Here is a 24,910-nt window from a genome sequence, read left to right as displayed (position 1 = left end):
CCCTAGGGGAGCTGTCTACTCCCCTATTTGATCACCGGCTGGAAAGAAGACGGTCTCAAGCCCTGCCCCACCAAACCCCCTTCCCTGGTTTGGGGCTGGATGCTCCTTCCTCCAAAGCCCTCTTGGCCTGGCCTCTTTGAGACACGTTCCATGCCTCGCCTGGGAGCTCATAAATACCAAGGAGAGGCTGGGTCAGGCTGTGTACAAAGCATAGATCCCCACCCCACACCCCTTAACAGCCCCTGGGTTCTTCCCAAGCTCCCCACTCTTCCCCAGACACCTGCCTGGGGTGGCTGGAGAGGAAGAAATGGGGGGGGCCACTAGGGGCCTGGGTGAACCTGGCCCCATTTCAAATGAGATTTGCCTAGGTTTGCAAAGAAATATCAGGAAAGGCGTCTCAGGGCCCCTTGTGCAAGCAGCAGGCTCAGGAATTCCTTGACTCCTATCCAAACCTCCCCCCAGCCCCTTCTCGGCCTTTCTCTCTGCTCGTTACCATCCACACCACCTCCCACCCACGGGGAAAGAGAGAAGGTCATCGCCAAAGGGGCCCAGGGAAGGGGGGCCTTTAAGGGGGACAGGCCTGGGTGGAGAAAGAGCTGTTTACTCACACCCTAGCTCCCCTTAGCTCATCTCCTCTCCCATCCAAGGGCCAATCAAAATTTAAAATTATTCAGCCACACACAGCTGAGAATAGAGGGGCTACTCACTTAGCTCTGAGTGGCCCCCTGGGGGAAGTGGCGCAGGGGGTAAGGTACAGGGGTGAGGGAGACCCTTTTCTATGGGGCACCCACTTTAGAGAGGGCAGGAGGCTCTGGTGCACCTTGAGGGAGGAGGAAAGTTTTGCTTTGCCATCCTGGTGGAAGCAGTCCTGTTGGAGGCCCCAGGGAATCTAGAGGCCTGGGGCAAGGGGAGGTCAGCAGTGAAAGCCCAGCATCCGAGGCCTCAGATGATTTTATTGTATTTGCGTGAAAATACCCTGGGGGGTAAGACCCTTTCACTCCTTTGGTGTCATTTAGGAGGCCCTGGCCAGGCTGGGCACACAGCACAGCAGGACCTCAGTGAGTGACCTGACTCCAGGCAGGACCCTGTAGAGCAGAACTTGACTCCCAAGTCGGTGACTCCTCCCCTGGCTCCCATTGTGGTGGAGTAGGGGTGGGGGGTGGGAGGGAGGAGCAGGTCAGGCGCTAGCCTGAGCCTCTGGCCTTGACCCTCTGCCTGGAAGCCCCACAACAGGCCTTTGCGTGAGGAGCTGAGCTCTCCAGTAGAGTCTAGGACCTTGAGACTGGAAGTTTATTTTGAGATTTGAACTCCAAAGTGGCAGATCCCAGAAAACCTCTTCTCTGACTCCGTATTTGTTCTCTAGTTAAGTGGCTGAGTGCAGCTCTTGCAGTCAGCTGGCTCCTGCAGCCTGGGGTTCCTCCTGGGGACCTAGGGGCTCAGAGAGGAGGGGGGAGAAGGAGCGAAGTCCCATCCTGGTTGTCCACTCTAGGGCAGAGGTAGCCTGTAAGCACTGGGGGAACGTCTTGTCCCCTCACCCACTTCCCTCCCTCTTGGAGCTGCTGATGTTTCTGGGGCCCCCCTCAGTTCAGCAATATGCTTTAATAGTTGAGCATCTATGTTGTGCCAAGACACGGTCCCACTTGACTATGAAGACAGCTGAAGCCAAAGAAGGGGCCTCGTAAGTGAGTTTGGGACCCATGTGGGCGAGTCCACCCAAGGTTAGGGCTGATGTGGTCATCTCCAGTTCCCCACCCCACAACCTCAGGCCCATATGTAGAAATAAACTCAGGGCCAGAGTCACACCCAGGCCTCCGCACACAGGGGAGTCTAGGAGAGGCTGCCAGAGCTTGCAGAGCTTGCAGACTGCTGCCCAGCATCAGGGTGGGGCTGGGCTGGGAGGAGGTGAAAGAAGGGTGGAAGGAAAGGGGTCTCCACAGGACAGAGCCTGGGCCTACTCCTCTTTCACCTGCCCCTCTCAGGGAAGCTCAGTACAGAGTTGGCTTCTTTTCGGGGAAACAGAAGGATGGACTGGAGCTTCCCAGACTGAGAGAGAAGAGAGGGGACAGGTCGGTTGGCAGGGATGAATGTGGCTAGCATGCAGACCCTGCCTGGGCTCTGTATTCACCCCTTGCTCACTCCCATCCAATTCCTGTCCAGCCCCCATTTCCTACCTCCCCCCAGGGGTGGGCATCCTCTCTGTTGCATGAGGCTTTGAATGGGGCCTACCCTAAACAACTCTTGTTTCCCCCTCTACTCACCACTGTCTAACATGCTGTATGTTTTACTTATGATGTTTACTGGTTATTGTCGATCTTCTTCCAATATGAGACTCCATACAGGCAGACATTGTTCATTTTGCTTTGTTTAACTGATGTGCCTAGCACAGTCTGGCACATGGTAGGGAATAAATATTTGCTGAATTAATGAACTCACTCCGCCCCCTGCCGCAGAAAGTGAGGTGAAGGGGTGAGAGATGGGGAGAGGGGATAAAGGTCTCCCTGAGCCCTTCTCCCTCATGTCTGTCTCTGGGATGTTTGCAGCCTCTCTGCAGCCAGCTGTGCCCTGTCCACTCACACTCCGGAGTCTCTAACACCGACCCCCCTTCCCCCCCAACCAAGAACTGACAATGAGTTTGGGGTTGAAGGGGCTGGGCAGTTTCCAGCGCGTTGTTTACACCAGGGCTTTATAGTTTAGATAAATCACGGAGAGAGGCATGAAAGACACCTGGGAATGAGGGGCTAGGCAGGAGAAACTGAGGCTGGAGAAGCGGTTGGGGCCAGACCCTAGGTGTACTCTGGAAGCCGAAGATCCAGGGTTTTTCAAAAAGAATTTTTAGGTCTCAGTAAGGGCCACCCTGTCTCCAGAAGCTCTACCTGCCAACCTAAGAAGTGCAGAGGGAAGGAGGGGGTCAGTTTCTACAGTTGCCAGCCCCCCAAGCCCTTCACAATTTACCACGCCTCCAGGCTGCTGGGGGGCTGGCGGCGGGGGGGGGGGGGGGGAGGAAGGAAGGGAGCAGTGGGGAGGAGGAAGGGTGGAAAGGCGAAGGAGAGAAATGGCTCCAGGGCTCCCACTCTCTCAGCAGGACCCCCACCCTGGCCTCTGGTTCGGGAAAGCCGCCCAGCTGTTTCTGATTCTCTCGTACTCGCAGCCCCGCCCGAAGGGGTGGGGGACCGAAGCTTCGGGAGAGCTGGGAGAGACTGAGCTGCGCTGAACCCTGGCAGCAAAGGGCTGGGAGTTCGCGTCCGGCCCGCAGGTGTGCTTCTTGGCTTTGGTCATCGCCGGCCGACAGGCGGGACCTGTGTCTAAACGGGGTGTGGGGGTGTGGGTGTGTTGGGGGGAACCTATGTCTAAACGCTGTGTGTGTGTGTATACCAGGGGCAGCGGGTCGTCGACGAGAGAAGCCCCTACCTGAAGTCGGCTGTGTGGAGAGAAAACCAGGGGCAGCGGGTGGTCGATGCGAGAAGCCCTACCTGAGGTCGGCTGCCGGTGGCACTCGCGTTGGCGGCGTTGGAATCAAGATTCTCCCGCAACTCCCCGCTGCAGAGCTTCTACCCATTTCACAGAAGCGCAAGAACCGAGGGAGAGAAAACCCGAGGAAATGACCAAGTCCTCTGTGGCTCACTCCAGTGTCACTGTAGTTTAGATGACTGTAGGGGAAACAGTCTGCAGCTCCCCTCACCCGGCCCCCCTGGCCATCACCCACGGAGGCTGGGGTTGCCGAATGCAGGGCGCTAGGACCCGGTGGCGCGGCGTGGGCAGGGACTGGGTGCTCCGGGCGCAGAAGGGCGCCACTGCGCCCAGTCAGTCCCGAGCAGGTGGGGGCGCGGCGCGGTGCTAGGGGCGCCGAGGGGCGGAGGCAGCCGCCACACCTAGGGCGCCGCAGAGCGCCAGGAGCTGGCGCGGGCGGAGCCGCCCTGAGGGCCGCGCGTGTCCGGGGCTTCGGCCCCGCCCCGCGCCGTCCAATGAGAGCCCGCGGCCGGAGGGGCTGTCCGCACACTCTGTCCGCAGCCCCACTCCGCGCCGCCGACCCCCTGACACCGCATCCCTGCCTGGGCAGCTCGCCCCAGATCCCGAGTTCGGCGCGGTGTCGTCGGCTTCCAGACACCGCTCCCTGCGCCCCTCTCCGGGACCTGGCGCCCCGGCTCCTGGACCTTAGGTGCCCTTGGGTCCCTGGCCGGCGGCGAGCCTTATGGCCCCCCAGGGGGGTGAAGTAGGAGCAGCCTGAGTACCCTCAGCCGGTGCCCCGTCCACGCCCCTCCGGGCCGCGTGGCGGGAGTCTTCGGGGAGCTATGCTGAGGCCGGGTGGTGCGGAGGAAGCCGCGCAGCTACCCACTCGACGCGTTCGCGCCCCTGTCCCCGAGTCCGCTCCCAGACCCACGGCCCCCGACGGCTCTCGGGCTTCGGCCCGCCTAAGTCTTGCCTGCCTTCTGTTGCTGCTACTGCTGCTGACGCTGCCGGCCCGCGTAGACACGTCCTGGTGGTGAGTGTGGCTCTCGGGGTTGGGAGGGTGAGGTACTGGGTTAAAGAGGCCAGACGCGCCCAAAGGGAATAGACAGCTCCCGGCCCCCGCTGCTCAGGAGACCAGGTTGTCGCTGAAACGGGAATTAGAGACGATCCGGGCTCAACTGTCACTGAAGTCGCCAAGGGGCGCAGGGGCATGGGGAGTGGGTAAGGTGGCGCTGCTCCTTCCCCGTCCGGTGATGAAGGCGCTAGGCTAGGTATTTGGAGCAGGGACGCGGGGTAATCGAGGCTTCTCAGACCTCCTCTATTTCAGCTCAGTTCTCGTAGGGCAAAAGCTACCTTACGAGTTTCTCTCAGGATGGATTCAAGAAACCAGTCGCCCATCTGGGGCCGCTGAGGCCGTCCAAGAGACCTCTCTGATCCCCTAAGGTTGTCCCCCGCCTGCCCTCGGGAGGTGGAGAAAGAGGCAGCTGGCAAGCTCGGACGAGCCTCTCGTTGGTCGACCCTCACCCCACCACGCAGTAAGGCTCGAGTGAGGCAGCGGTACCCAGCACAAGGTTTAGAAATGGAATTAAGGCAAAAACTACCCCATTAACTCCCACAACTAAAACAAACAGATTACTTGGGTTTGCATACTTGAGACATTTTGTCTTCAGCCTCTGTTTTGAGAATCTCACTTCATATCTCCTTCTCTGCCTCCTTTTTCTTCCCTAGATGGGCCCATCTCCCATCTTTTCCCCTCTAAGAACTAGAGGCTTCTAGAGTCTCAAAACATTAAGAGATCCTCTCCTCAGATTTCTTGCAGGCCTTAGACACCAGGCATTTCACATGAGGGCAAATGAGGCAGAAGGAATTACGAATCCACTGGGTATCTGTTCTTCTCTCCCTCCCCCACCCAGTCTAGACGGCACCCATCTTTTTCTCCCAGAACTGAGCTGTTCTCTCTCCTCCCCCACCTCCTAGGGGCTGAGCAGGGGGAGACTGGGACTGAGAAATGACTCAGTAGTCTTGTCTTTCCTCTTCGCCCCCCAATTAAACTGGCCTCTTGGACTGGGCTGTTATCCCTCTCTACCCATGCAGTGCCCGCCTTCCTTTCCTTACTCTGCCCCTCCCCCCAGACCTCCACCTCCTCCACAGAGTGTGGTCTCTTTCCCCCTTGCACCCTGTGGCTTCTCTCTGGATTTGGAATCTTGGCTGAAGAAGGGTGAGGGGTAGCTGGCTGAAGGGCCAGCGAGCTTGGGCCGCAGATTCCTATCATTTCAAGATGCGTCTTTCTCCATCCCCATCTTCTCCCGCCCTGCCCCCCCTCCCTGTTTTCCTGTTTCAGAAAAATCTCTCCTTGGGATCTTTTTTATCTCTGCAGTGTTGGGGAAGGCAAGGAGAGGGGTTCTGGATGGGGGAGCAGGGAGGCCCATATTTTACATCTGGCTTGAAACATTCTTTTAGAAAAAGAAAAGGAAGAAGGGGATGAGGAGAAAAGCCCTTCAAAGGTCGGTGTGAGATCAAAGCCACCCTTTACTTTCATGGGCTCGGTTTTGGCTTCAGTGGGCTTGTAGACAGAGAATGAAGTGATCACTGTGCATCTTTATCCGTCCCGGATAACAGTTTGCTTTTAGGGACCCTTGATTGCTTCTTACCCATTTGGGAGGCAGCCTTGGTCCTCTTGCTGTTTAGGTGAGCAAGTGTCACCCTGGTAATTTCAGCATCCTGGTTAAGCAGCTCCTAAAGATCTAACTGGGGCTCTTCCGAGCCCCCATTTTGTCCCCTTAGCTACCCTCTCTTTTCCTTTCTCCCTCTATTACTCTCCCCCCATGTGGTTCATATTAAAGATTTTGGAAAAACTCCTGGGTGAAAGAGCTAGCTAGGGAGGGAGGGAAGCAGATGAGTGGGTGATACGGAGGGATTCAGCAGTCCCTGTGAAATGGAGGAAGGCAGCAACAGGGATGGGCAGTGAGTGCGAGGTCATTTCAGTCTGCTTGCCTCATAGGGGTCATAGCTGCAGGCCCCAGATGCCTGCCTCAGTAGTCATCACTTCTGGGATAAAGTAGAAAGCTGCTTTCCAAAGGCAGGTCAGGCCCCCAAGGTGATTCTCTCTTTCCCTTAGGAAAAAAAAAATCAGCTAGATTGATATTCTGTACAACCCGCTGAAGAGATCGATGCCTGTTGACTCTTTGTGTATCCATGTTCCACTCAGGAGCAGAATGTCGTCAGTATCACTAGTTAACAATCTGATCTTCCTCACAGCCCTTCCCCTTACTCTCCAACCACTCCCTTCCTCTTCTGATCTTTAAGTGGAGGAGGAAACGGATGGTCTCTTCTAACCAAGAAAAACAGAACAAGAAATGGGGGTCTCCTGGCATGTGCCTGCCTGTACTAGTCTGTATTCTGCAGGGGCTTGGATGTCAGGAATCAAAAGAGCAGGACTGTATTCAGGACTGTGGTTCACAGAAAGAGGAACAAAGTGGTATCGTGACATTAATATTATTGGGTGTTTTTTTGGGGGGCCTTGCCACCAGGCTTCTGGGATCTCAGTTCCCCAACCTGCACCCTCCACACCCCTGGGGAATTCCCCAACATTAACATTAGTTATCAACAACTGCTATTTAATGATCCCTTCCTAAGTTCCTGATACCATGGCCAAACGTCTATAAGCACAATCTTCTTCAATTCCTAAAATAATACAGCAAGACAGATAATATGATCCCCATTTCACACACGAAGAAACTGAAGGATAGGAGGGGCAGAGGAAGAAATTCAAGTTCACACCAGTTTTGGAGCCTGATTGGTCTACGCCTGATTAAGCACTGTGTGCCTCTCTTATGCTTGGAACTGAAAATAAGCTTGGACTTTGGAGTCCCATGTCCATGGTTCACCCAGTTCTCCCTTGACTAACCCTGATGGACAGCGCTGAGTATTGTTCATCTCCCAGACCTCAGTTTCTTCACCTGTAATATGGAACTCGCTCTCATAGGATTTTTGTGTAGAAAATGTTTTGTGAACTGCCAAGTATCATATAAATGATACTGTCTTAAGATATTCAGGGAGGATAATAGTTTTATCCTTGTGTTCAAAGTCCAATATGGGCTGGGCTAAACCATGTACATACACTAAGGACTGTAAAAGAAAGGAAGTAAACAAAAAGAGGATCCCTGGCCTCATCAAAAAGATACAAGCTTAAAACATCTGCAGTGTCAACAAGGAGTAAAGCTGTCATTGAAATGACGCTTATGGCTAGCCAGGAGGAGTATGGAGTTGGGGAATAAATCAGAGCAGTCAAGGTTTTGTTCTATTCAACAAATAGTTATTGAGTACCTGTTTCGTGCCAGACATTGTTCAAGGTACTGGAGATACTGAAGTGAACAAAACAAATACAAATCCCTGCCTTCAAAGAGCAGCATGTCCTAATCACCTGGGGATGTTGGTAAAATGTCAGTTCAGTAGGCCTGGAATGGGGCCTGAGGCACTGCATTTCTAACAGGTTCCCAGGAGATGCTAATGCTGCTGTTCTGGGGAACCACACTTTGAGTAGCAAGGAGCTAGAGTAGAGTAGTCACTTTGTCAAAGGAAGGGATAGGAACTGGTCAAAGGCAGGCAAAGAGCATTCTGGAGCAGGAAGCTGAGAAGAAAGTAAAAACTTTTGGAAGGGGAACAGAGCTAGAGAGTCAGGGGCATTTCTACTGGCTCATCAGCTGGGAGACGCCTTAAACATCTTCGTGCCCCTAACAGCTGAACTTAGTGCTTGGCACACGGTTGGCATCTTGTAGGCACGTACTGAATTTAGAGGAAGATGGGGTGGGTGGACCTCAAGCTGCTTTACTGGAGGCCCCCACACTGACTACAAGGTGTTGACCATTGGAAGCCCTGGTCTGCATATTCTCAAAGCAGCTACTTGGTGGGGTAAGAGTGTAGTAGAGGAAATTATCTTCCCATAGGAGATACTGAGCAGATATTCCCACGCTCAGCAAGGATGTAACGAGGAAGGACCAATGTGGGCTGCAGCAGAATGGAGTTCAGTTAGACCACAGGAAGGACTTTTTACCAGAGTTTGGCCTGCCCTACTCCAGACTGTCTCATGAGGGCTGGATTACTGGTCTCTCATTCCCATCCAACCCCCCTCTTCCCAAGCCCCAGTTAAAAAAACAAACACCCATTGCCTAGAGCAGTACTCAGGGCTGAACTGGGAAAGCAGAATGGTGGTGAGACAGGGACAGGCTCCAACTCCAACGGTCTTGATTCTCCAAACAAAGCACCGCGGCAGTGGGTGTAACTCCCGGCTGTGCGTCAGGCAGCCCTTTCCGGCCTGGCCCAGACCAGGGTGTTTATTTTGTTTGTTCCTGGAAGCTGTTGCCCTGATGGACAGTGCTGGGGACGCTGATTCCATGGGATTTGCTAGTGGTGGACCAGCCCTCTCACCCCTCCCCGGGACAGATGGGCCCCATCAGCCCTGCTGAGTTCCAGAAGAGGCAAGCATCAGCCCTCCTTGTGTTTGTTTGAGTTGGTGTCACCAGTGGTGATCCAGTCTGTGGGTGAGGGCTGGGTTTGCGAGTGCAGGGGGAGGGGGGAGTGCTGCAGAGGACACAGAGCCCAGGGCAGTCCAGCTTTTCCCTCTCCCCTCTGGCTGCCCTCCCTTCTCCTCACCCACTTCTAGGCCCATTCTGGGGCCTTTCCCAAACCACAGGCTCATTCACAGCTCAAATCAAATCTTTTCTGTCTGTAGCAGCAACAACCCTCCAGGGCCCCCACCTGTGCAGAAAAGGGGCATGAAGGCATCCCTGGATGTGTTAGGACAGGAGAATAAAGAATTCCCAGCAAATCAAGGGCAGTGCTGGGTGCTGGAAACCGAGAAAGGGGGTGGGAAATGAGTGTATGGGTCAGATCTCATTTGATGGCCTTGTGGGGAGAAAAGGTGATGATGAACTCCTGCCTTCTCTCTGAAATGTTCTTCCTGAGGCTTGTGGTGGAGTCCAGGGCTAACTGTGTTTGAATGAAGAAAAAACACTTCCTTGAGAAAATTAAGAATGACTGTAGCAACCCACATATCTTTTAGTAGCTCTCCTAATCTAATTGATCTTCTTATAGTTATTCACCTAGGCAGACTGGGGTCTGGGATATGGGGAGTGTCACTCTGTTGCTTAATCTTGGCCTTTGGTTTCCCACTGCAAATAGCCCTCTGCCCATGCAGATTCATCCAGGACATTATGCCCTATAAATTGGGAAGGATGATTTTGAAAGACTCATAGTTAAGAAAGGTCATGGGACATAGAAGTAAAGGGTATGGAGGAGAGAGTGGCATGGGGGTCTTCCTTCCCAGACCTCACCATTGGGAATGAGGACTTTTAGCTATATGGGTCTGTAAACATCACTCAGAACTGCCACTTATCTGTCTTCCCACTGACCCCTCTCCACCTCCATCCTTCTTCCCCCAAACCATGCTTTATGAACCAGCTATGTAGGACATGCCTCTGACATATGGGTGTAACAATGCTGTCTCAGATACTAATTCTGTTATTTTTCCATGAGGCTCTTAACGTTGATTAGATAAACAGGCAATGGGGTTTGTGTGACATGCCCATAGCTTCTGTGTACGTGACACACGCCTGGCCTGTGTTTTGGGAGTGTGTGTCCCTTTGGTTTTTGGCTGGGGAACTGGTGATGGTGGGAGACCACTCAATTACTCTCTCTGAAACAGATTATTTCTTGAAGGCTTGTGGGGATTGGTTCTTCCCTGCGGCCTTGGGAAATATGGGTTGGAGGAGGGGGAAGGAACCTCTAAAGGTCTGAATGCCAAACCTTTCCCCTCCTTACTCCCCCCCACCCCGCCCCCCGCCTCTGGATTGCAGAATAAAGCCAGATGCTCTGACAGGGCCCTCTCCACCTTGCAGGTACATTGGGGCACTAGGGGCCCGTGTGATCTGTGACAATATCCCTGGGCTGGTGAGCCGGCAGAGGCAGCTGTGCCAGCGTTACCCAGACATCATGCGCTCCGTGGGTGAGGGTGCCCGAGAGTGGATCCGAGAGTGTCAGCACCAGTTCCGCCATCATCGCTGGAACTGCACCACCCTGGACCGGGACCACACTGTCTTTGGCCGTGTCATGCTCAGAAGTAGGGGCTTCTTCCAGTTCCTTCTCTTTCTGTGCTTGGTTGGGGTGGTGAGTGGGTAGTGGGTGGAGTGCCTCTTTCCTACATTCTGCCTCATGATTAAGGGTAAAAACTGTGGGCAGAGCCCAGCATACAGTTGGAAACAGACCCTCAGTACCTTTGTTATGTAGTCAGTGGCCCTTCTAAATCCCAGGGTTCCGGGATGACGGGTCAGAGCAACAGCATTCTCTGGTACCTCCATCCTTCATCCACCTTTTCCTTCCCTCCCCAATCCCCTAGCCTTCAGACTTCCATCCATGATCTGTAAGACTGAGGACTGGAAACGGCTGCTCTGTTCTTACCAACACCATCACTGCCCTCAGCCCAACACTCCCAACATTATAGTAATGGGAGCAAGAGATAAACAGAAAGGTGATATGTAAATATTTGGGAAGTCAGCGGCTTGGACTTGGCTCAGCAAAAGAGCTAAGCAGAGCTAAACAGTAAACTAGGAGAGAAAGGGAATGAGATGAGAATCTGGAGGTGTCAGAGGGACAAGAGTGATGATTCATCAGTCCCCAAGAGAGGGAAGGAAGAAAGCTGGCTGGAGAAAGTAGCCTTTCTCTTCAAATAGGATGACCCCTGGGCTGGGGGCTCCATTGTAGGGGAACTGTCCAGCAGAGTGGGCCTGAAAAGGCCTGGAATGTGGACTGAGGCTGACTTTGCTAAGCAGGGGTTGGCACTCAGTGGGAGGGAATGATTCACTGTGAAAGTTTTCAATGGCTGGACCCAGGGAGTTTGGAAGGAAGCAGGAGTACAGGTCAGCCCAAGAGGTCAGATGTACAAAGAAGTAGATAGAGAGTTGTGAGGGCTGAGGGGAAGGGGGTAGACACTCTGGGGAACGTTCTCGTAAGGGAAGGGTACTCTGAATAAAGGAAGTATAGGGGTTTCCCTGGGAAAGAAGAGGAAAAGAGGTTTTAGAGTTGGAGGTTGTGTGGGCTGAAGAAGGAGACAGACGTGGGCCTCTTTGCTGAAACATACTTCTCCTTTTCTCTCTCTAGGTAGCCGGGAGGCAGCATTTGTATACGCCATCTCATCAGCAGGGGTGGTCCATGCTATCACTCGTGCCTGTAGCCAGGGTGAACTGAGTGTGTGCAGCTGTGACCCCTATACCCGTGGCCGACACCATGACCAACGTGGGGACTTTGACTGGGGTGGCTGCAGTGACAACATCCACTATGGTGTTCGCTTTGCCAAAGCCTTCGTGGATGCCAAGGAGAAGAGGCTTAAGGATGCCCGGGCTCTCATGAACTTACATAACAATCGCTGTGGTCGCACGGTCAGTACTCACATCTGTGCATGTACATTCGTATTTGCTGGGGATGGCCAGTGCCTATGTTCATGGAGTGAATGTGAAGGTAGAAGGGCTGAAGGCTTCTGGATTACCTCCAAAAGCCCCAACCCTTGGAAGAGGAGCAGTAAATGCAAGGGACCTTAGGGAATGCCAAGGTTCAACCTGGAGCATAAAGTCTTCACATAGGTGGGAATTAAGGAAAGGTGGAGGAAAGAAGGGAAATAACTTTTAAAGAAAGAAAAGAATCACTTCCTAAAGTCTGGAGGATTAGAGCTTATTCCAGTCAGTGCACTGGCCTTTGGGCACCACCTATATGCCTAGCACTGTGCTGGAAAATGACATGCCACAAAAGCAGAAGGCATGGGACCTTGAACTCGGAAACATAAGAAAAATAGAGGATGTGCCATAGCTATGAACAGAATCCTGGGGCTTGAACGTTCAAATGGGCTTTCATGAAAATAAAAGCACTGTTGGTCTAGGAAGGTTTCCTGGAAGAATCTGGTCAGGAAGAATGGGTGCGATCTGACTGGGGAGAGAACAGAAGAACCAATGGCTGCACCAGCCGACCAGGGCCAGCAGACCTCAGGGCACTCATGCTTTTAGTCCTATGGATGACCCCAAAGTATCCTGACTGCTTTTCCCTTCACTGCGTCTCCACCTTCCAGGCTGTGCGGCGGTTTCTGAAGCTGGAGTGTAAGTGCCATGGCGTGAGTGGCTCCTGTACTCTGCGCACCTGCTGGCGCGCACTCTCAGATTTCCGCCGCACAGGTGATTACCTGCGGCGGCGCTATGACGGGGCTGTGCAAGTAACGGCCACCCAGGACGGCGCAAACTTCACGGCAGCTCGCCAAGGCTATCGCCGTGCTACCCGGACTGACCTGGTCTACTTTGACAACTCCCCAGACTACTGTGTCTTGGACAAGGCTGCAGGTGAGTAAGGAAAGCAGGTAGGGACATGGAGCCCCAGGTCTTAGTGCAATCATGGTCCATTCAGCGTCAGGAGTTAGGGATGGAAGTTGGAGAAGTCAGTCAGATGTGAGAATAATCTTGTAATAAGATTTTTGATTTATGCCTCAGTCTGCCAGGCCCACAGCTGCCTAGAGAGGAGAGGACAGTGAGCTCCCTGAGACCTGAGGTCATCTACCACTCCTTTACATTCCCAGCATCTGGGATACAGTAGTTACTGCTTGGTGAATGTTTGAATGATTCGCCCATTTCAGTACCAAGCTAATGTATGGGCTATGCAGAGGCATAAGATGCAGACCGAGTTTTGGCTCTTTACAATCTAGCTAAAGAAATGAGAGATAACAGGTAGACAATGCAACTGCAAAAGAGAGCAAAAAAAGTTTATTTGAAAATGTTGCATTTAAGTTGTTTCTTGAAGTGTGGAGATTATCTGGATAGCTAGAGAGGACAATAGGCAGATATTCTCTACACATGAGTAGAATGGTAGGTAGAAAAGCCCATGATCTGTTCCACAAGCAGAATGCAGGTTAACTTGACTGAGTAAGGTTTGGGGTAGGGGAGATTAAAGGTAGAAAGATAGGTTGGAAGTAGACCATGAGTGACCCTGAGAGCTTATCCAATGTGCTGCCACTGAAAATTCGAAAATGGAATTGGGGAAGCAAGGAGAGAGGAGATCCCTACCAATGGCTGACTGTCAGCAGAAAGCAGCAAATCATTTTTTAATCTGTTCCATGTATTTGTGGTGGAATTCTTGGGAATGCTGAAGGTGATGTAGTATTCCCCTAGAAAACTGGAAGTCACCATCATGGCTTGTATTTCAGGTTCAGATGGGTTAAACTAAGTACAACCTGCAGTGGAACAGAACTGCTCTTCCCCTGGTTATTCTTACGGCTCTCAGGCTCATCTCTGCAGTATCAGCAGTCAGGACTTCAATAAGGGGAAGCCAAAACCTTAGCTGTCTTCCACACTATTTGTGTTCACCTGTCACTGTCATTCCTGGACAAGCAATTGGCTAGGAGCAAAAGTGGGCATGGAAACAGGGTGGAGCTCCACCCAAGCCACAGATAAAAGTAGCCTGTGTACTTTGAAGGGTGCCAGAGGCTACCCTGTTGCCTCAGACTGTAAAGAATCTGCCTGCAATGGAGACCCAAGTTTGGTCCCTGGGTTGGGAACATCTACTGGAGAAGGGAGTGGCTATTCACTCCAGTATTCTTGCCTGGAGAATCCCTTGGACAGAGGAACCTGGCAGGCTATAGTCCATGGAGTTGCCAAGTATCAGAAATGACTTGAGTGACTAACACTTTCACTTTCAGGAGAAAAAAGGTTTAGGAAGCATTTCTGATTCCCCTAGTGATTTCCTGTCAGTTCAGTTCAGTTACTCAGTCGTGTCAAACTCTTTGTGACCCCATGGACTGCAGCATGCCAGGCTTCCTTATCCATCACCAACTCCTGAAGCTTGCTCAAACTCATGTCCATCGAGTCGGTGATGCCATCCAACCATCTTATACTCTGTTGTCACCTTCTCCTCCTGCCTTCAGTCTTTCCCAGCATCAGGGTCTTTCCCAAGGAGTCAGTTCTTCGCATCAGGTGGCCAAAGTATTGGAGTTTCAGCTTCAACATTAGTCCTTCCAGTGAATATTCAGGACTGATCTCCTTTAGGATGGACTGGTTGGATCTCCTTGCAGTCCAAGGGACTCTCAAGAGCCTTCTCCAACACCACAGTTAAAATGCATCAATTCTTTGGCGCTCAGCTTTCTTTATAGTCCAACTCTCACATCCATATACGACTACTGAAAAAACCATAGCCTTGACTAGATGGACCTTTGTTGGCAAAATAATGTCTCTTCTTTTTAATACAATGTCTAGTTGGTCATAACTTTTCTTCCAAGGAGTAAGCGTCTTTTAATTTCATGGCTGCAGTCACCATCTGCAGTGATTTTGGAGCCCCCCAAAATAAAGTCTGTCACTGTTTCCATTGTTTCTCCATCTATTTGCCATGAAGTGATGGGACCAGATGCCATGATCTTAGTTTTTTTAAAGTTGAGTTGTAAGCCAACTTTTTCACTGTCCTCTTTTAAGTTCATCAAGAGGCTCTTTAGTTCTTCTTCGCTTTCTGCCATAAGGGTGGGGTCATCTGTTATGGTTTCCTATCACCAAGTTTGTTTTCTTCCCATGTGCCATAATTCAGAAGGTTACTCTATAAATGCCTAGAAATAGTTACACATCACCCAGGTGTAAGCCTATGCTATCATCCTAAAATGCACCTTTGGAGAAGGATCTTTGGAGTCAGGAGGGAAGGTGACTCATATGTGTGTGGGGTGTTCTCAGAGGCATAAAATTAGATCTCATAAAACCCAGAGTGGGGCCTGGAATTTAAAGGGTACAAGTAATCCCAGAAGGGAGTATGGATCCAGGATTTCCCTCTAAAGCGGTATAAGTCCTATTGAACTTTCTGTGATGATAGAAATGCTGGACATCTGTGCTCTTCAATACAGTAGCCATTCAGTTATGTGTGATTACTAAGCAGTTGAAATATAGCTAGTGTGACTGAGGAACTAAGTATTAAAACTTATGTACGTTTAATTGTGGTTTAGTCACTACATTGTGTCCCAACTCTTTGTGACCCCATGAACTTAGCCTGCCAAGCTCCTCTGTCCATGGGATTTTCCAGATAAGAATACTGGAGTGGGCTGCCGTTTCCTTCTTCAGGGGACCTTCTCAACCCAGGGATTGAACCCAGGTCCCCTGAATTGCAGGCAGATTCTTTACTGACTGAGTCACCAGGGAAGCCCTATTTTTTTTTTTTTTTTTAGTTCTATGAGTTTGTTTGTTTTTTTTAATTGGAAGCTAATTACAATATTGTGGTGGTTTTTGCCAAACATCCACATGAACCAGCCAAGGGTGTACATGTATGTGTTCCCCATTCTGACCCTCCCTCCCATCTCCCTCCCCATCCCATCCCTCAGGGTCATCCCAGTGCACCAGCTCTGAGCACCCTGTCTCATGCATTGAACCTGGACTGGCAATCTATTTCACATATGATAATATACATGTTTCAATGCTATTCCCTCAAATCATCCCACCCTCGCCTTCTCCCACAGAGGCTAAAAGGCTGTTCTATACATCTGTGTCTCTTTCACTGTCTCACATATAGGGTCATTGTTACCATCTTTCTAAATTCCATATATATGTGTTAATGTACTATATTGGTGTTTTTCTTTCTGACTTACTTCACTCTGTATAATAGGCTCCAATTTCATCCACCTCATTAGAACTAAATCAAATGCATTCTTTTTAATGACTGAGTAATAGTCCATTGTGTATATGTACCACAGCTTTCTTATCCATTCATCTGCCGATGGATATCTAGGTTGGGGAAGCCCTAATTTTAATTAACTTAAATCTAAATGATCACAATTGGCTAATGGCTACTACATAGGCCAGCTCAGCTCCAGAGTATTGAAGAGGCTTCTGGTATACAAGAGAGTTAGGACCTAACTCCTGGAGTTAAGCAGAAAACATATAAAGTAGATCTAGTCACTCCACACTCTAGAGCAGTGGTCCCTAATGTTTTGGTTTGTAAACTCCTATGATTAAAAAAATTTGAGCATGTACCTCCAATACATGTATATTTACTTATGAATTATGTCTATGTTTCACTGTACTAACATGTACATCATAAAACATACAAAGCAGATATTTTAAATTGATGAGATAAAAAAATATAGAAGTACTAGTATTTTCTATCCATATTTAGTGGACTGTGGAGACTACTAATAGAAACCAGTTAATTTATTATACCCTTTTTGAACCCCCAGGCTAGTCACTTTCCCATCTCCAGGAAAGGACTAAAGCAGATATTCTCTAGGATCCATCCTATCCAAAATTCTAGGATTTTGTGATCTGTTGGCAGGATCTCTTTGGCAAAAATCAGTCAGAATGAGGTTGTGAGCATTCTCTGCAGGGGGAGTAACACCATCCATACCCTTTAAGAGTTCCTACCATAAGGGGTAAAGCAAGGGATATTCTTTAGGAATTCCTTAGGGAGAAGCCTCCTGCCAGGAATGCTTATCAGTTTGTTCCCTCAGATGATCAGACATTCTTGGGCTTCCCTTGTGGCTCAGCTGGTAAAGAATCTGCCTGCAATGCAGGAGACCTGGGTTTGATGCCTAGGTTGGGAAGATCCCCTGGAGAAGGGAAAGGCTACCCACTACAGTGTTCTGGCCTGGAGAATTCCATGGGCTGTACAGTCCATGGGGTCACAAAGAGTCAGACACAACTGAGCAACTTTTACACACACACTTCATCTACTGAGTTAGGTGCTATTAACTAACTTGCTAGACCTCATAGCTAAGAAGTGTAGAATTGGTTTTAATCCTAGACAATTTGACATCAGGCCTATGCTTTAATTTTAGTTTCTCGTATAGTACAACTTAATGAAATATAAACTAAGTTGTAGCAAGACTTCTTAGAAAAGATAAATTATAGGCTAAGTTTTTTATTTTAACTTTTTATTATATAAAATTTCACACATCAAGTAGAGAACCTTCACCCAGCTTTAACAGTTATGACATTTTCAGGCTAAGTTTTGAAGGGAATATGGAGATATGTATTGGTAGGGAGTGCACTGCAGGAAAAGTCAGTGGTCTTTGGGGAGCCTTGATGGTGGGAGGAAACAGGCCTGGTACAGAGGGCAATAAGATGGTCATTTTGGCTAGTGGGTATATTTTCAGGAAACGAGATTCTTTATGGTTTCCTCATGAGGATGTGGGTAAGGGAACCCAGAGCAGCTGCAGTAAGAGGTAACTTGGTTCTCACTCTCTTCCCCAACCCAGGTTCCCTAGGCACTGCAGGCCGAGTCTGTAGCAAGACATCTAAAGGGACAGACGGTTGTGAAATCATGTGCTGCGGCCGAGGGTATGACACAACTCGAGTTACCCGTGTCACCCAGTGTGAGTGCAAATTCCACTGGTGCTGTGCTGTGCGGTGCAAGGAGTGCAGAAACACTGTGGACGTCCATACTTGCAAGGCCCCCAAGAAGGCAGAGTGGCTGGATCAGACCTGAACATAAAAATACCTCACTCATCCCTCCACTTCAAACCTCCTGATTCAAAAGCACAAGATCTTTGCATGCACACCTTCCTCCACCCTCAACCCTGGGCTGCGACAGCCTCTATTTAAGGACTTGGAGAACACTCCAGAGGGACCCTGGTATCTAGCTGGTTCCTTAGCCCTGGGAAGGAGTTGACAGGGGATGTATTATAAAAAAAAAACCGAGCAGCTCCCTGACTCCCCACTCTGGAGGCTAGAAGGGACAGTGGAAGAGGTAGGAGTCTTCAGAGCGATATGAGTTGCACTAAAGCACATGGTCAAGGCTCATTCTTCCCTTCCCTTGCATTGGCTTCCTGATACTTCTTGTGTGTGCAAGAGAAAGGGTACCTGGAGAGAACTTCTTTTCCTACCTGGCCGAGGGTAGATGAGACAGAGATGAATCCACACATCTCTTCCCTGGGTCAGTGTGAGCTAACTGCCTGGTACCCCAAAAGAAATTCTGCAACATTCTTTCATTATCAAGAGCCTGGGATTGCTAGATATGAGTTAGCATAGTGGACAAGGTTCCATTCTCATGCTCATATTGTTTGTAAACTGCTGTGTTTTGTAGGAGAAAAAAAATTATACAACTATACAAACATACATTCTCTTCCAATCTTTCTCTTTTAACCTGTATCAGCCAGCACTGCCTCTTTTGCTCCCTTGCTGCCTGTATAAACTGAGTGGCATGCAGTGTCAGCCTAACAGATCATTAGAGCACCCTAGAACACTCCTAAGAAAGAGAAATTTGGTTACTCTTGGGATTTTTACTTTTTTTAAACTTTCCATGCATTATTCTGGTGGTCATCCAGGTTTGGGAAACACTAAGTAAAAGATACGTGACTCATGGAGGATGGGAGAGGGTAACAAGACTGATCTCAAGGGCCGCATGAGGCATCAGTGTATACTAGGCAGGTAAAGATCTCTGGCTTTGGCAATTTTTAGAAGAGGATCCTAGCCTTTGAAGCTGGGAGCAGAAACCAGTGGTTACAGAGGGAAGGAGAGCTGGGGTTTGGGGCCAAACAGCTTAGAAAGCAGCCTTTCCTCATTTATTCAACATATCTTTATTTAGTGACTCTCCAAGTCTTGGTGATTATTATCCTTCAATCCACATTTGGCTTAAATAGCACAGTTCCTTCTAAGCTACTACCCACTGCCTAACTAAGCTTGCAGCAGTGGCATCTCCAGAGATAGCAGGCTTAGTAAGCCAAAGGAGGGTAGGACACAGAGTCCCCAAAATCACGATGTCCTATTTTTATGTGACTTGGACAGTGGTTGTCTCTTGCCTGTTGATATTTTAAAGGAGCAGAGTGGTGTAGAAATTTGCATTTATGATATACCTAGGCTAAAATCTCAGCTGTACCAGTTATGATATTTTGAGCAAGTTTCCCAAATTCTCTGAGCCTCTATCTTCTCATTTCTAAAATGAGGGTGTAAACTTATCTCAGATATTGAGTTTTAATTCTGCCCCCAAATCCAGCCAAAAGACCCTCTTACCAAAGCCCCTAATTGGTCTAGCCCATCCTGACTTCTCAGAATCTCCAGTTCAGTACTGTAAAGTATTGACAGCAGGCTGCAGATTAAGGAGACTACACAGGGAATTCGGAATACAGCACACACACCCTTTCCCTAATTCCTCTCTGGCACCCCTTGGGGTCCTCACATGTTTGTGGAGCAGCTTTCTCTGCATAGGCAGCAAGAGGATGGGGGAGCCATAGCTCTGGGCCATGGGGGCAGATTTATTTGGATGATAGGACTAATATTTGTGTAACCTGCCGAGACCTGTGTGGGAGAGTTGAGGGTGGTTTTTCTTTTGGTGAGGGGGTTTGCTCCGGTTTCACATCCATTAACACAAAACATGAGCTAGTCAGGGCCCCTGTGGTCTGTGGTGAGGGGATTCCTGTGGAGAAATAGGACTGAGTGAGTCAGGCCAGGGGAATGTCTTCCTTGCAGAATGGAGTCAACTGGATAACTGATGAGCCAATGGTGGGATTAGGGAGGGGGAAGAGGGAGGGGAAAAGAAGAGTTTCTGACATCTTGAGCTGGGATTAAGAGGAAGAAAGCTTTAAGGTAGTGGAAAGGTAAGGGTCACAGACAGGCTGGACTGAAGAACAGAGCTGAATGAATTACAGAGGGGTGCTATCTGGTCCGCTGGGCCACTGGGAAGAGCTCTCAGGTCCCAGTCAGCTTCAGCTCTCCTAAGAATATCCAGGTTACCACATAAATGATAGCCTAGGCCTTCCATGGGAAACTAACCTGAGCTAAATCTACCTGTGCTCTGTTATCTTATTCTCTCTTTGCTTCTTACCCTGTGAAAGGAAGTGGACCTCTTCGGGTATCTTATACTGCTATGTGCTTTTCCCTGGGCTCCAAGTTCTAGTTCATAAAGACCAAGTTTTGCAATTTCCTATAAATGGTTGAGAAGAGCAAGCTGTCCAACAGTGAGGGGGCTGAAAAGTGTGGTGGATAGTGAGGGGGAAAAGGCCTATGTAAGTCCTATTACAGAGGCTAATGTGGCTCCAGAAAGGAATGATGGCCAAGCAATTAATTTTTCCTCTTTTTCCTTAGCTTGCCTCTGCATTCTGACTGGCTTTATACAACTGGCGTCCATTCTGCACTATACAAACAAACTAATTTATTTGGAACAAGCAGCAAAATGAGATCTTTATTTGATGCAGTCAGAGCCTCAATTAGTCCTGCTGGTACTCACTCACTGCCTTTAATCCCATCCCCCACCGCCACCCCCTGCCCATCTCTCTTCTGTTTAATAGGGGCCTGTCCCTCAGATCAGCAGTCTCTTAGCCTGCCTCCTGTCTTTCACTCCTTCCTGTTGGTCTTCATTTCTTTTGACTTTTAATATTTAGGTATAATGCATTGTAGAAAACACTATTTGGATACAAAGTTAATTTAAAAGACATTATCCTTTAAGGATCTTAGAATCTTTTAGAGAAGGCACATGACTTAACACCTTACATGCACAGCCTGTAGCCAGTTTCTCTTACGTAAAAGTAAGAATGCCAGCCTTAACATAGTCCTGCAGATAAAAGCCAACGTGTATTATTGCTGGGCTTGATTAATAGCATGAATCCATACTCTATATGAGAGTATTCATATCAGATCAGATCAGATCAGTCGCTCAGTCGTGTCCGACTCTTTGCGACCCCATGAGTCGCAGCACGCCAGGCCTCCCTGTCCATCACCAACTCCCGGAGTTCACCCAGACTCAAAAATGAAATCAGGGACTTCAGATTATTTCAAAGACTCAAATATATCCTGGCCCTGAGGATCTGCTTGCAAAGTCTCAGGACCACTCACGGCCTCATTTCTCTTCCTCCCTATTACAGATTGTACTTTCTTCTCAGTTCTCTCACCTCCCCTTAGTAAGCACATCAACCACTAAGTTCTTCGCCAAATTCTCAGACCCACTCAGGACCTTACTATAAGAAAGATAACAAGGAATTTTTTTTTTTTCTCAGCCTTTCTGAGGTTTTATTTAAATGCCCTCAGTGGTCATAGGGCAGAAGCCCAAGGGAGGAAGCTGGAGAGAGTATGTTTCTCATCCCTGGGAGGCCTAGCTCCTGCAGCCAAATTACGGCACCAGTGAACAATGTAATACATTCCTGGACAGGTCGGTGGGACCCTGGGCGCCTGAGCCTTGTGGAGAGAGGTGCCAGACACAGAGCTCTCCGTAAGCAATCCTGCAGAGCTGCTCCCTGGGTGCAGAAATGAAATACGGGAGAGCTTCACATTACACAGAGACCTGTAGCTCACACCTGGTTATTGATGGCCTTGGTGAGGCCTCTGCCTCCGCCCTCCACTTGGGAACTGCCTGCTACTATGGGGGTTGGGCGTCTTTGAAGCAGTGTTGGAAAACAAGAAAGAGATGTTTCCTTTTCTCTCTTTGCCCTATCAGCCTGCGCACAATCATGAAGGTATATACATACAAATATGCACAAATATAGCACATACACATAGCTTTTCTTAGGCTATATTCGGGTTCTCGTCATCCTCCTCCTCCCCGACAATAAAAAAAAAAGCAACCAGATTTCAATCAAGCACTTCAAAAATTATATCAACAACAGGGTGTTCAGCTGTAACCAAGGAACATTTTAAAATTATCAACATGTAAGCAGCTGTTGGTTTGGGACTGGCACCCCTCTGGGAGATGGTAGGGGAAGGATACAGTAAGGGCATGGAAAGAAGAGGTCAACAGTGGGCAATTCCCACCCAGGCACTGTGCCTGAGACTGTAGAACTTGCCACGGCTGTTTCACACTGCAGAGAGTGCAATTTGTGTCCTCTGTGCTATGCATGAGAGGGCAGTCTTCTATGACTGCTTGAGGTATGATTACTAAGCCTGCTGCTCATGAGCTTTTGTTGTCATTGTTTTAATTCTTCCTGGATTAGAAAACAGGATAACTTTGGGTTCCAGAGATGATTTCCACACGAGAAAGGCACTAGAGGGGAGCAAGCTGTGGCTTTACGAGGGTAAATATGTCACAGTTGCTGCACTAGACTGAGCTTTCCCAGAAGCTAGTGATTGGCTGGTTTCAGGCAGAGGCCAATGAGGTGTCAGTAATATTCCTGTCCCTGCCCCCAAAGGTCAAAAGGATAGAAGAGAGGGAGTCTATAGGTGTGTTTTCCCACTTTTCATTTATGGCTTAGGGCTTCCCAGATGGCACAGTGGTAAAGAATCCGCCTGCCAATGCAGGAGATGCGGGTTCAATCCCTGGGTCAGGAAGATCCCCTGGAAAAGGGAACAGCAACCCACTCCAGTATTCTTGCCTGGGAAATCCCATGCACAGGAGCCCATCGGTCTACAGTCCATGAAGTCACAAAGAGTCAGACACAATTGAGCACATATTTGTGGCTTAAATGATCTCTGAACATCACTGTGGTTATTCCTCGGTTACTTGAGATGTTTTAGTCATCCTGGATTTGAGAAAGCAAGGTAAGCACTCTCCCTTTTGTCCTCTAACTCCGAACTGTTCTGTCTTAAAATTTGCCTTTGCTCACTTTCATTCTGCCTACGAGTCTACAGATGGATCAGCTAGGCATTGGAATTCTCTTTCTTTGGCCAGAACAAGCAGAAATAGGATGACTTTACATCAACCCCAGTAAGCAGACTTGACCAAACAGAAAAGCTCAACTGAGTGAATAAAAAGAAAGAGTTTAATCCACAGCTGTTATTTTTTGACAACTTTCAAGGTGAGGCTTCCCCAAAAATAACTGTGATGTTTATAAAAAGGTTTCTTATGTATAAACGCTTTTGCTTATATGTAATTGTCTCACCAACCCTGTGATAGGAGTTATGCTCATTGTGCAGGTGCTGTTCAGAGAGGCTCTGTGATTTGTCCAAAGTCCTGTGGATATTGAGTAGCTCAGCCAGAACTCACACCAAGGGCTTCTGACTTCAAATCTTGTGTGTTCTGCTCAGAAACTGAGGGTGCCTAGGCTGGAGGCAGGAGAATCCCAGCACCTTTAGGACAGAAATTGACACAAAATATCCTAGGAGAGTATACATGAGCAGAAGTTACTAAGCAACAGCTTAGGCCTTCCTTAATCTCATCAATGAATCCCTTTTTTGCCATTTCTGTCACTAACACCACCACTACCACATGATCACTATACTACATTTAGCAGCCCATGTATAATCAGCTCTGGTTTCTAATTCTTTCTGTTTTCCTTTTTCCTTTTACAGATTAACAGTTCATCTTTTGTTTTAGTTTTATCTAGTCCTTTTAAAGATGCTAAATGTGTAGACAGAGCAGTAGTCACGAGAAGCCATGAGAGGAAGTTATTGAGAGGAAGTTATTAAGGCTTTGGGCTTTTAAAGTATGTATTAGAATTTCCTTTGAGACTTCAATCTTTTTTAAACTATTGTCAACTCCTGGGCTAGGTAAGTAAGAACAAGGAATGAGTGCTAAACAAACAAACAAAAAACCACAAAAAACCACACACACACACACACACACACACAAATGGTCTTATCCCAGATCAGATGCCTACTCACAGCCTAGTAAAAATCCTGAGACCTCGAACCAAGACAAGCTATTTATCTATACCTATATATATATCTATACCAAGGCAAGGAGTATCTACCTTGCAGAGAAACCCTTAAAAGACGAGGCAGAAAACAGATTTTCACTTGATCAAAAACTTTTGCTGTCCTCAACCCCTCCTCCCACACTTATTCAAAATCAGACTTCTGTTTAGGTCCGAGACTGTGAGACAAAGCAGCTCTAAGAGATAATGTGTGCAAGAGGAACCCTTCCCTGTTCAACCCTGGAATGCATTCCATTAGAGACAGCATAAGCCCTTACATACCCTACCTATCCCACTCCTGTAACCCAACTGTGAAGGCAGAAGGGAAAGCTGTAGGAATACAACATTCATCAATCATAGATCTAGGATGCTGCAGCTCCCTGACCCGGGCCCCAGCTTGAGCTAGGGGAAGAACACCTCATGAAAACAATCTACCTATAGTTAAGATTCCTTCCAGGGCAAATCTTACTTTTTGGTCCATCGATCTTGGCGCTCACTGTTCTCCCTGCTTCCCACCCCCACTGCCTCTGCATGTGGGCTCAGAAGTCATCATCTAAAGAATTCCATTGCTCACCTCCTGCATAGCAGCACAGCCCCATGAGGCCACACACCAGATGGAGGGGATAAAAGTACGAGGTCATGGCTTCTAGCAAGAGGCTTTTTCTTAAACTAACCCTGACTCCTGGAAAAGAGGCAGAGCAGGAGAGTGTCAAGTGAGCTGCTGACGACAGCAGCTTCAGAAGTCTTGTATAAAGAGCTAACTTAGCTTTCAGTGGAAATTTCTCTACTCCTGGTCTCACATCTACTTCTTGAATGTGTTTGAATAGAATGCAGGGACTGTCAAACCAAAGGGTTAAATCTTGCCCAACTGTAGGAACCTATTCAACAGGTTGCCACACACATGGTAAGGTGGAG

The 24,910-nt window shown here is 48.9% G+C and overlaps 2 protein-coding genes across 19 annotated transcripts in view; one reads left to right on the top strand and one right to left on the bottom strand.

Annotated features, from left to right (window-relative positions):
• Window positions 1–24,910, bottom strand: part of ST7L (suppression of tumorigenicity 7 like) — a 144,073-nt gene that overhangs the window by 37,024 nt on the left and 82,139 nt on the right. For 15 of the 17 annotated variants that reach the window (XM_025288086.2, XM_044944548.1, XM_025288083.2 and 12 more), the window contains one exon: window positions 23,105–23,429. The exons of the other annotated variants lie outside the window; for them this stretch is intronic. In XM_025288086.2, coding sequence (XP_025143871.1) covers window positions 23,364–23,429 — 66 coding nt within the window. In that variant the 3' untranslated portion in view covers window positions 23,105–23,363. Of the gene's footprint in view, window positions 1–23,104; window positions 23,430–24,910 lie in introns of those variants that run through there. 17 annotated transcript variants of the gene reach the window in all.
• On the top strand, window positions 3,793–22,002 carry WNT2B (Wnt family member 2B). 2 transcript variants are annotated; one of them, XM_044944549.1, is made up of 6 exons: window positions 4,348–4,480; window positions 8,803–8,924; window positions 10,344–10,564; window positions 11,602–11,879; window positions 12,560–12,824; window positions 17,696–22,002. In XM_044944549.1, the coding sequence occupies exons 2-6, from the start codon at window positions 8,890–8,892 to the stop codon at window positions 17,923–17,925; spliced, it is 1,029 nt and encodes a 342-aa protein (XP_044800484.1). In that variant the 5' UTR covers window positions 4,348–4,480; window positions 8,803–8,889; the 3' UTR covers window positions 17,926–22,002. The 2 variants fall into 2 exon arrangements, with proteins under 2 accessions (XP_006071562.2, XP_044800484.1); XM_006071500.3 differs by lacking the exon at window positions 8,803–8,924 and having other exon boundaries at window positions 3,793–4,480.

Source organism: Bubalus bubalis, chromosome 6, assembly GCF_019923935.1.
Source record: "Bubalus bubalis isolate 160015118507 breed Murrah chromosome 6, NDDB_SH_1, whole genome shotgun sequence".
In the NCBI taxonomy this organism is placed as follows: domain Eukaryota; kingdom Metazoa; phylum Chordata; class Mammalia; order Artiodactyla; family Bovidae; genus Bubalus; species Bubalus bubalis.
Note: the sequence above shows the minus strand (reverse complement) of the source record. Positions and strands in the feature narration are given on the sequence as shown.